Raw genomic sequence first — 12,035 nt, 5'->3', positions numbered from 1 at the left:
TTTTTCCAAGGTTTGGGGTTATTTCTACAGATAAAGTCAAAGTGCAGTGCATTCCACTAATAACAAGCACAACATTCCCTCTTTTATTCCTCATTCTGCCCAGCAGGTCTGACACTGAAAAAAAGATCACACAGATCACATACATCACACACATATTCACAAACCCAAGCCACATCAGAGGATGGACACAAACAGTCCCTTGCATGTCTTTCTCCACCACCGTACACAAAGTGACACACAAAAACACACATATGCATAAACCCCTGTGCAGATCACAGCTTATTACTTCTCACTGATGGTCGCCTTGCCTGCAGGATGAAGAAGGCTCAGATCCAAAGTAGCAGCTTATATCTGCAGATCAATGGCTGACCTCCCAACCAGCTACAGCCTGACTGACCAGCGCTACTACACAGCTTAAATCACAGCCAAAGACTCCATGCTACAAGCTGAATATCAGATCAGTCTAATGTTTCTACCCATAGACTCTGTCAGCTTGTCACTGTTTTTTATCCCTGCATCTTTTTTCTACCACTTCAAATTCTGTTTCTGCTTCAATCCATGAAGAAACGTGAACTGTTCTGGGAAGGAAAAGCAAACATATTCAAAAGCAACATCTATGGAGATAAAGAGGCTTTTAATTTATAGTCTAATCCAGGGATTCTCAACGTTGGGGTCGAGACCCCATTGGGAGTCGCGAGACATTGAGAGGGGGGTCTCCAGATGCCTTAAAGAAACTATAGAACATTTTTGAATTACACTGTGGCCTCTTTACACCAATTTTGCCTAATTTTAACCAATTTTTATCAGTTTTTCCCACCAATTTTCCAATTTTAACACATTTTTGCAACTTAAAACCCATTTTTTGTCAATTTTAACCCCTTTCCACCACTTTTTTTTCTTCCTGTTTTTGCCAGTTCTAAACCAACCATCTTGAAACTCGGCCTATTGTTGGCTCTGTTGACACATTATTGCCACTATTAACCCCTTTTACCACTTTCAAGCCACATTTCACAGTTTGAAATGCCCATTTTTGCCAGTTTCTGACTATTTTTGCCTCAGCTAACCCATTCTTGCCAGTTTTGATCAATTTTCATCCCATTTCACCAAATTTCAACCTATTTTTTGCCACTTTAACACAATTTCAGCCACTTTTGAATCCTTTTTACCGCTTAATATGCCCATTTTTGCTGTTTTTAGCTATTTTTTTGCCACTTTCATCTAATTTTTGGCATTTCTAATCCATTTGTGCTACTTTTAAAATCTTATTTCACCATCTTTCCCCCATTTTAGCCATTTTCACCCCATTCTGTAACATATTTTAATTCTGTCTTTAACAAAAGGATTTACATTTTTAAGAGGGCTATTTACAACACAAATGAATTAAAATTTGTTTCTTTGATAAGAGTGGTTATTTTTCAGGTTAAATATAAAATACCACAGCTTAATTTTACAATGGACAATGCTTTTGCTGGCCCCCAGTTTGGCTGGGCCCCAGAAAGCTCTTCCATTTTACCCCCCTAATGGGCGGCCTTGTCTGTGCATGACCATTCTTGAATGTGTATGGCTGTGTTCAACCCCCTTCAGGTACAGTGGGGGTCCCCAGTCACAGGCACCTTTATTTTGGATGGTTAAACTGTTTGGTTGAGAACCCCTGGTCTAATCTAGCACTATTATTCACTTAAATGTATAAACTATAGAAACTCAGACAGTTTTGTTGAAGCAGTCGATGCTTTAGTGTGACGTGAGTCATGAGTCTTATAAAGCTTTGGAAACTTTTTCATTACATTGTTATTGTGGCTGACGGTCATTTAAAGTTTCCTGATGTTTGACAAACCCTGTATTTCTATTTATTTTTGTCTTTATTTCTTTGCCTCCAGTTCATATTACATGAGAATGCAACAGCTGCCAAGTTTGTTGTATCAAACTAATCAAATATAATCCTTATGAGAAATACTGAGGATAACAAAGTGATTAGAAGGCCATGCTTATGACAGTGAGAGAGCGACACCAACCCACAGTTAGCCAGCAGAGCTAATTCTGCTGGGAAACTTCACTGCCTCATCCCACCCTGTTTGTCAAGCCCTCCAGCCCCACGTGTGTCATCTTCCTCTCAGACAGCAGGAGCTGGAGGAAACAGAGCTGTAGAAGTTTGAGAGGAAATGTAGCCTGATGATGTAATGAGACAAGTAATAAGATTGCACAGGCTGTTAAACAACATCTCTCATGAGAATCCTATCATTGTTGCTCCAGTAAATTTACACCTCCAATTTCAGAAAAGTTGGCATCCCCTCTTCTTTTAACAACATTGGGAGTGGGATCCTTTGGGTACCACAGAGCCCAATCCAAATCTTGCAGGAGTGAGCAGTTTTGATATCACTGTGGGAGTGGGTAAACAAAAAAGTTGCTGCGGGTCCTGGAACATCAATTTTTTTGTAAACAAATGATGTGGAAAAGAGGATTTATACAATTCTTTCACAACAAAAACACAGCAAAGCCAGTCTGTGAATGAATTTCTCATAAGAGTAAGTGATAGAGCAGAAAACAGTTGGACTCTGTTGAAACACGCCCACAGGGAGACGTATTCAGCACGTCTGGATTCGATGATACACCTGTCCCATACTCCCCAATTAAAGTAAGCTCTGTTTAACTCCTCCATGCTCATATTAGACAAGATGACACCGGAGCTGTGTCACATGTTGCTGGTAAAATTCATGGATTTATTGCCCTTATTTGTATGTTGGAGTAACAGGAGCTGTGTAAACATGTTAGAATCTTCGTTTGTGTCCATGCAGCCAAATGGTGCTTATTTACAGCTCCACAATAAAGTGTAAGCTCACATTATTGTGTGCACTGCATAATAAAGGCACAGAAACGCTGAGCCATTATGCAGTTATTTGGCCGTAATTATCTAATGACAGGGATAGTAAAAACATGGCGTTAGTGATGGGTTGTTCGTGAATGAGCTGGTTCAAAGAGCTGACTCTTTTAGTGAACGATAAGAGCCCGATCCCGTTTGAGAGCTGTTTTATCTTATTATTATTATTATTATTATTATTATTATTATCATATAGATTGTGTGTGCCTGTGTGTTATTTGATTGATTAGTGGGGATGATATTTTATCCTCTATTAAGGGTACAACATGCATTATGGACTTGTGTTTGATAGTGTAACATTAATGTTTTATTTCAGGTGTGTGTTATAAAACCCAGCCAGTGAGCAGATTTCATCTGACCTGCAAGGTGTTTCAGGAAGACAGTACATTCTGAAAAATAGTTGCATGATATTTCCATCAATTTTAAAAATTGAGCACAGTTGGGATAAAATACCTGCCCAAATATCTATCATATTTAATGATATTGCTAAAATTAGCAGGTAAAATAAAGCCAGAGTGGTTCCTGAATGAGGAGCTGTTTGGGAGCTGAAAGAGCCAGCTCTTTTTACTAAGCCAAGCAAAATGAGCCGGATCACTGGAAAGAGCAAAAAATCCAATCACTACATACGTTAATAGTGTAAAGATTAGTCTACTGTCTGCAAGAGCTGATGGAAGTACTCTGAGTTTTTTCCAGAGATCAGGAAACAATTCCACGTCTGTATGACTTAAGAATAAGTTATGTGTTATTAAGGTTGGTAAATATTACTTTTACATCACTACTACTGAGCAATAAATGGAAGTTGAATCAGCCTGAGGCTCCCAGTTTCTCTTTTATTGATAGGTGGCACCTTTATGCATGACAAATATGTAATTGTTGTGGTGTTTTTCTTTTGCATTGGGGAGGAATCTTTGTCAAGCTGGTGCCTAAGTGAACACATCAATATTACCAGTCCACTGTCTATTCTGAATATTCAACATGGATTGTCAGAATCCCTGCGGGATGCAGGCAGAATTGGACACACCTGTTGCTGGTGCCAGTGGGAGTGGATTAACAGAAGAACACTGAAAAAAAGGAGACTGGACAGCTCTTGGATTAATGTAAGCATCTTGGGTGTATTTAACCCAATTGCCTGATGTTTTGAAGTTAAACGTAAATATATGGTGTAGAAACTACATGATATGCAGACAGAGTACATGAATTTGTTCAGATCATGTTGGAATGAAGTGAGTCAATAAAGTTGCGATGTTAATTATCGTGATACCGCGCGCGATCTCGTCTTGCGCGCTTTGCATTTTGGGTAGAAGAAGGTAACCGTCTCACATCCAAGGGCTCGCGGTACGGAACGCTACGCCACTACTCGCTCGGTAAGTCTGGATTTTCTGATTAAATGTTGTCGAAATCTCAGCCAAATGTAGTTTAATGTCTTGAGAATCACTATGTAACGTTAAATAAGTACCGTGAGCTTTTATGCTCGCGCTACTTTTTCACCATGTTTCATTTGAATTTGTTTTTTGAGCGGGAGCCGTTCATGTTACATTCAACTTAACTTTGCGGCGCTCCTTAGTCATTTGTTTGAATTGGTTTGCTAGCTGACTGTTCAGTTACATGTGTGTTAACTGCACTGTGGCCGTACCGTTAGTGAGATTTTGCCATTGAGCAGCCTCTGCTAATGTCACTAGCATTAAGTTAGCGAACCCCCGCACCTCCGCTCCTCAAACACCGTGTAATGAGACCATGAGCAGGAGGAGAGGAAATTCGAACAAAAAAGGACACATTAACTGGTGTGAGTCTGCTATGTCTGAAGCAGTGGGAGCAATAATCACGGAGCGATGGCCTGCCGCTGCTTAACGTAGGGAACACTTATCTCTTATCTTTTTTTGGGATACAAGCTGGTGGCTTTGCAGTGTCACCCCAGTGTTTAAACAGGGAATATGGTTTCTCATGCAAGGCCACAGTAATGAGAAGGGGTTTTCTGTTCTCATCAGAGAAGGTAATAATCACATTAATCATTTGATATTTTACAGTGGTTTGTTAGTTTATGCAGTGTACCTAAATAAAGTTGCTGGTGAGTGTACATCTAATGTTTGTTTATTGAAATACAGTTTTGTAATGCCTAAATTTTTTTTTCCTGTTTTGCTGCAGAGTGACAGACAAACTCAAGTCTGCATATCACCTGGAGTCAGCTGATGGATCTTTGGCTCAAGTTTTTGTGGTGAGAACCGGATGTTGTATTTTCTTTTATAGTTATTGTAATTATAATGAATTACAGATTTTAGTGAATAGCTCAGCACATGCATACACACACTGACCACTTCATTAATACATCTGTGCAATCTAATACAACAACTCTGTCATAGGTTCAACTTTAAGCTGTATATATTGTCAGGTAGGTGATTAATGTAATTAGTTTAGCTGGTGTGGTCTATTTGAGTGGACTATTTTGTGTTTCTGAGCGTTTTGGATATTTTGCCCCAGTCATGTATGGGAAAAGATTGGACAAAATATTAGAAAGATGTTCAGTACAGTACACTCCGTCACACTAGCATTATTATTAATTCTAAGTATAGCTATCATTTATCTAACCTTTCGCAATCAGTTGATATGAATCCAACACTGAACAAGCAGTGTGTGTCCCTGCGCTCTGGAAGTATGGCTTCAGAGAGAAGGCTGAGGAAAGCAGCCTAGACTTTTGTTTGTTTATTTTTAAAATTTGCCCTGTTCTGTTTTTCCAGGATCTCTAACCATACCTTTAATCCTTCTTTGTTTCCTTTTTCATAGTGAATGGTGCTAGAAGTGTTCCAGTGACAGAGTGAATGTGGCAATGCAAGACCTGCCCTTCAGTTTTTCCAAGTAGGTCTGATATTCTGAAGCACTATCGAGTCAGACATAGACATTACGGAAATAACAATCGTATTCCATGTGTGTATGCAAGCTGCCCATGCACTTTTAGAACGTGGAATGCACTGTTAATTCATTTGAATAGATGTCATGTTAATAAAACTAGTCGTCATCAGTCAGAGAAATGTACATTTAGTTGCCATTTGTGTTCTTGTAAAGATCTTGTGACTGAGAGGGATTACTGGACTCATGTCAATGCACATTTGAAGAAAAATGAGGTTGTAACGTGTATGTTCTTAGATTGCAAATTTCAAACAAACGTCTTAGGATCTTTGAAATCCCACAAGAGCAGAAAACACAGGTCTTATTCACCAAAAGATTTTAAACCAGGAATTGTAGTATCAGCCACCCTTGCTTCCCCAGAATCTGCTTCAAATACGTCTGATGATGACATTGGTGAGGATGCTCAACCTGGTAGCAGTACTGGTTCTCTAAATGACCTCCCAGATGTGATCGAGCACAGTTTGGCAGCAGCTTTATTAAAATTAGAACATTTTTCCCATGTACCAAGCAGAGCAATCAATGATTTTTTGGTAGAACTTCACCACTTAACTGGCTGTCTCTCAAAATCTCATGCTGAAGGTGTTCTAGTGGACATTTTTCAAAAACACAAGCTCCAAGTTGACAGAGCTGTCATAGATGAAACAGTCTCTTCTCTGTGCTCAGCAAATCCTCTAAATAAGGCCATAGGGAAGGATGGACCCTTGAGTTCTGCATATCAACTTAAGTAATATTACAATGCAAAATTTAATGTTGTCGAACCAATTGAATATACTTTGGATGCGAAAGAGAACAAAACATTCCAATACATCCCCATCCTAGAATCCCTGAAAGTGCTGCTGAGTAGGAAAGATATTGTGGACAAGATAGTTTGTAATCACAAAACACACAGGGGGACAGAGACTGGGAAAAAAAATGTGTACAGGTCTTATAAGGATGGTCTGCATTTTAAGGAAAATAGTTTGTTGTCAGGGGAAGACCTGAGTTTATCCATAACTTTGTATGCTGATGACTTCGAGGTCTGTAACCCTTTGGGCACCTCACGCAAAACCCACAAACTTTGTGCTGTGTATTGGGTACTGAGTAACCTTCCCCCAGGGTCTCATTCTAGTTTATCCTCAATTTTCCTGGCCATTTTGTGTAAAACGGACAATATAAAGTCATTTGGTTATGACAAGGTTTTAGAGCCCCTAATACAGGACCTGAGGTCTTTGGAAGTTGATGGTATTTTTGTCCCACAACTGAACAAATCACTGAAGGGTACAGTGCAGAGTATTGCTGCTGACAATTTAGGAGCACATGGAATAGCAGGTTTTGTGGAGAACTTTACAGGCCCCTACTTTTGTCGTTTTTGTACCGCACCAGCTTCAGATATTCAATCGCATGAGGTTAGGTCAGGAACTTTCAGCCTCAGAATAAAAGAAACACATGAAACCCATGTCAGAGCAGCGCTAGATAGTGGCAGTAGCTTTTTTGGTGTTAAAAGAGCCTGTCCTTTTACTGGAGCACTTTCTCATTTTCATGTCATCAGTGGCTACCCCCCTGACATTGCTCATGATCTTTTCAAGGCATTGTGCCTGTTGAAATAGCACATTGCCTCACATTACTAATATCAAAGAAGTATATCACCTTGGATGATATAAATGGTTCCATTCTGCATTTCCCATACAAGTGGACAGACAAAACCAATAAGCCTCATTCTTTGCCACAAAATCTTTCAAGCAGGAAAACCATAGGGGGCAATGCCCATGAAAATTGGAGCTTGTTAAGATTGCACCCATTTCTAATTGGATCCAAGATTCCTGAACATGAGCCAGTATGGCAGGTCTTGTTGGATCTAAAACAGATTGTTGAGCTAGTGGTTGCCCCAGTTCACAGTGAAGAGTCTATCGCTTACCTTGAGAGCAAAATTTCAGATCACCGACAAAGGTATCAAGAGGTGTTTCCTAACAAAAAATTGCTGCCCAAACACCACTACATAGAACATTACCCACAACTGATACAGCTTTTGGGGCCTCTCGTGGGACTTTGGACCATCAGGTTTGAGGCAAAGCACAGTTTCTTTAAAAAAGTTGTGAAACACACCAGTTGCTTCAAAAATGTGCCTCTGTCTCTGGCTGTGAAACATCAGATTATGATTGGTTATCACTTGTCATCTCCAAATATTGATAAACCAGTGCTGGATGTATCAGATGTATCCACTGTCCCACTAGATGTTTTGAAGGAAGAGCTAGCTCAAGCTTTTAAACAGAGAGATCCTGATGTATCTGAAATAAACCTAGCAAAAAACGTTTGGAGCAAGGGAATAAACTACAGACCAGGTATGATGGTGGCATATGGTTCTGAGGGTGGTTTGCCTGAATTTGGGGAAATCCATCAAATATGCATTTTGCAGCAGAGACTATTTTTTGTGTTGAAACTACTGTGTGGATGGTATTGTGAGCATTATGGAGCCTATCAGCTGACTCCATCTCCTGCACGAGAACTTGCTCTTGTGGAAATCTCCGAACTGGTTGATGAGTATCCACTGGCTGCCTATGTAGTTGGGGGTGTGCGGATGGTGACATTGAAGAGATCAATCTGTGTGTTCTGGTAAGATGATGTGAAAATCATTGTGCCTATAGTTGCATACAGTCTTTAAAAGGAGGCCCAGGGTTCTCATGGACACACAATTCCAGCAAAAGATATTAATATTTACATTTTTAATATATCTGTACATACATATACATATACATTATTATTTTTTATTTTAATACACATGGCTGTTGGCTCTTTGTCCTCTCCTTTTGCCACTTCTCTTTTTCTCCTCCTGTACTGCTGCTTCCTTCTCATCTCCTCTCCTCATCTCTTTCCTTGTAATCTTCCCTCTTTCTTTCTGCTTATCCTTTCTCTCCTTCCCTCCATCTCTTTCCTCCTCAGCATCCTGTTGTCTTCTCTCTGTCTCAATTCTATCTGCTCTTCTCTTCCCCTCTTCATCTCTTTAATCCTCATCCTTATTATGTCTTCTCTCTGGTCATCTCTTATTTCTACTCCCTTCCTCTCATCTCTATCCTCTTCCTCTCCTTCTGCTCCAATAAGAACCTCCGTTTTGTTCCCTATGATCACTAAAAAGATCATTTTTTTATTAATTAATTGTATAACAATAATAATAATAATAATTATTATTATTATTATTATTATTTTGCATTCAAAATAAACCAAGGAAATTCAATAAATATTAAGGGAATATAATGGAAAATTTTATAAAAATTAATGTGTGGAAACCCTGGAGAGCACTCTTTTTCAATTCTGTTTGACTCTGTAGCACACTTCATCACTCCTCTGGTCTTGTCCTGTGCTCTCCTGAGCCTCTCAATGTTATCACAGGGATATGTTTGTTGTACTGCATGTTTAACCTTGTTTGTGTGGGAAATGGTGATGGGATTGGCAACATCATGCACTCATGACTGCTATGAAAGGAATGGTAGGACTGTGTTGGGCAACACTAGAAGACAGTGTAAAAAAAAACATTGTCTTCTCTGCTGCCACGTGCTAATGTGCATGGCAAACCCTGGACACACTGGTGTTTTTTTGTTTTTGTTTTTTTACTCCATTTCTTGTACACTTTTGACAAATTGATGTTGGCATGTCTGTTTTTTTCCAGAATTAAGTTGTCAGATTCTTAAAAGTATTAGGGTTTTAACATTAAAAGATGAGATTTGGTTTGGTGATTAACAATACGTCTTGTTATAAAACTGATTCTAATTATATTTTCTTATTCTCTCCTAACAGACAGTGAAGTGAGACCATGACAACTCAGGCTATTCTCAGAGTTATCCTTGGACCAGACAGTAGTCAGAGGGTCATGTTTTCTGCTGGTCTGCCTTCAACTGTGGCTGAACTAGAGACTAACATAAAGACTCAGTGTAAAATTATCGAACCCTTCCAACTGCAGTTCATGGACACGCTTTTTGGCAACGAGTTTATGAACTTAACTTCAATTGAAGAAATACAAGACAAAGCGACGCTCAAAGTTGTATACACATCCTGCCAACCTGAAGACCAAGGTGAACACAGTTTCTCCTTTTCATCAACCAGTGCTCCTGGTGACACCTCATCCTGTTCAGGTGACAGCACCGTGATTCTTTCATCTCCAGAGTCTACGTCATCACGGGCTTCATGGCCAGATTTGTTCTGTGTTCCCCGTTTCACATACGATGCGGAAATTAAGCTTCAGAAGGCCCATGTAACTTACAAAGAAAATGGGGTGCGGCTGATCCCTGATCCAAGGCTGAAGTCCGACATATTAGAGGGGTTGATCCAGGAGGTAGTCAAGTACACAGTCTATCTCACAGACAGTAAGTTTGACGAAGTCGCAGAGGCACTCATCCTGAAGCATCCATGTTTAAAAGAAAAAGGCTCACCCACTGGCTATGACGGATGGAAGATGAGCCTCAAATACAAGTTGTCAAACTATCGCACTCATCTCCGGAAAGTAGGATGTCCTGAAGTATGTGTGAATTCTTTGAAATATAAACCAGCTGAGAAACGTTCTCCTGCTTTTGATGTTAAGAAACCAAAGAGGGGTGAAGTTGAATACTGCCCCTCTTTTCCACCTGGAGAATGTGCCCAGTCCCTGGAGAAGATGAGGGTTGAACTCCTTTCAGATGTCAAGAAGCGCAACAACAGAGACGCAATTAGGGCTAAAATGGACAGAACATTTGCATTAAGAAGACAAGAAGTCATTTGTGATGCTCCCATGATCAGCAATGTACAAGATAGATGGCCAGCTCTTTTTGATCTAATGGAGGTAGTTTAAAAAATGATGCCCTGACTAGTTGTGTCATAGATAATGAGTTCATTTGTAAAAGTAATGCTCGACTTCATTAGAATGTGTTTCCAAATATTCCATAGTAGAACCCAGATGATTAACCATGCACAGTGCACACCATGATATGGCGGGCAGGTGTGGTTTTGATGTTAGAAATGTCTTCTAAAATCTGTGGGCTGTGCTGTTATTTAAATTAATTTCATGTTGTTTCAGATTAATGCGGAGTTTAAGCGCATCACAACCATGCCTCTACAATCAAGGTTTCTGTTGCAGCTTGACCTTCTCTCTGAAAGTCTGCTGAGAGTGTTTGCAAAGCGATTGGGGGAGCAGGGCAAAAAGCTGAAAGACATAGTTGCCATGATGACAGTAAGAACTTTTAAATTGTTAAACTTCAAATGTATATGCATTGCATTAGGTCAGTAAAAGATTTATATGCATCTATTGCAAAGCTCATCTCCCTTTACCTGTGAGTGCTGATTCCACTGAAAAGACCCAGTCATATTTATCATGCATTCACTTTCCCACTGTGATAAATGTATCTTTTTTTTATATAATCTCTGGAGATGATATAAAATCCAGTCCATAAAGTTCAGGACCAAACAGGTTGTTTTAATGTTTTGTAGATACTGGTGTCACATGCTGACTGTTTAAAAAAAAGCCAGAGTTTTTGTCTTTGGTCACTTTCTTCTGTGCTACTGAAAATTTGAGTTCAAATATCTCTATTTTTGTTGTTATAATTCTTAAGGATGACATTGATGCCAGAAGGAGTCCTCATTAAAGGACTCTGCATCTATCTGAACGAGAATCCCACGTCTTGCTGCAGGAGTACATGGTGAGTGTTTTGTGAGTAGATTGTGGCTTTGCTACATTTCAAAACGTATTTAATTAACCCTGTGATCCTACTTGGACTGTTTAGGTCCATTTGCCCTCTTTATCACCTTGGCAAAGTGATTCCAGTGCTGAGATTAAAATGAATGGTCCAAACTGTCCACTTATTCTCTATAGCCCCCCATTATGAAAGTGAAAAATTTTGACCCCTCTGCCACAGAGCGAAAAAAAAAAATTGTTTCTCATAAACTAGGGATTACACCAGTGTGAAAACACTTTAAATTTGTGAATCTAGTGAAAGAAGAAAAATTCCACCATCTTCCTACACTGAACTGACCCTCATCTGACAAGGGTGGAAATTGGGACTGGGATAGAGCCCTGGGGTATAACAAGTCCAGGTTAATGATAAAAATCATCCAGGAACATGAAAATAACTTTCAGAAAAAAATTAGGATGAGAATTCAGTCTTTACATGAGTTTGTAAAGCTTGAAGGCTCCTCGTCATTTGATCTGGAAGTTGTGTCCGTTTTTTTTTTCCTCTCTCTGAAATTTGCCATGAATGGCAGCATAGAAGGGCAGTCTTTGGCTGTAATAATCTGCTATGCTGCTTACGTGGGTTTAAAT

At 39.5% G+C, this 12,035-nt stretch overlaps 1 protein-coding gene and 1 long non-coding RNA gene across 2 annotated transcripts; both read left to right on the top strand.

Moving 5' to 3' along the window:
* The first annotated feature begins 4,181 nt into the window (after positions 1-4,181).
* On the top strand, positions 4,182-5,772 carry LOC121524744. The gene is made up of 3 exons (XR_005993167.1): positions 4,182-4,239; positions 5,018-5,087; positions 5,654-5,772. It is a non-coding gene; the product is annotated as an uncharacterized LOC121524744 (long non-coding RNA).
* Positions 5,773-7,622: 1,850 nt separating this feature from the next.
* On the top strand, positions 7,623-11,361 carry LOC121525278. Its single transcript, XM_041811171.1, has 4 exons — positions 7,623-8,365; positions 9,545-10,523; positions 10,797-10,949; positions 11,329-11,361. The coding sequence occupies exons 2-4, from the start codon at positions 9,561-9,563 to the stop codon at positions 11,359-11,361; spliced, it is 1,149 nt and encodes a 382-aa protein (XP_041667105.1). The 5' UTR covers positions 7,623-8,365; positions 9,545-9,560.
* Positions 11,362-12,035: the final 674 nt, after the last annotated feature.

Source organism: Cheilinus undulatus, linkage group 17, assembly GCF_018320785.1.
Source record: "Cheilinus undulatus linkage group 17, ASM1832078v1, whole genome shotgun sequence".
NCBI lineage: Eukaryota > Metazoa > Chordata > Actinopteri > Labriformes > Labridae > Cheilinus > Cheilinus undulatus.
The sequence above is the reverse complement of the archived record's forward strand: the minus strand, read 5'-3'. Positions and strand labels throughout refer to the sequence as shown.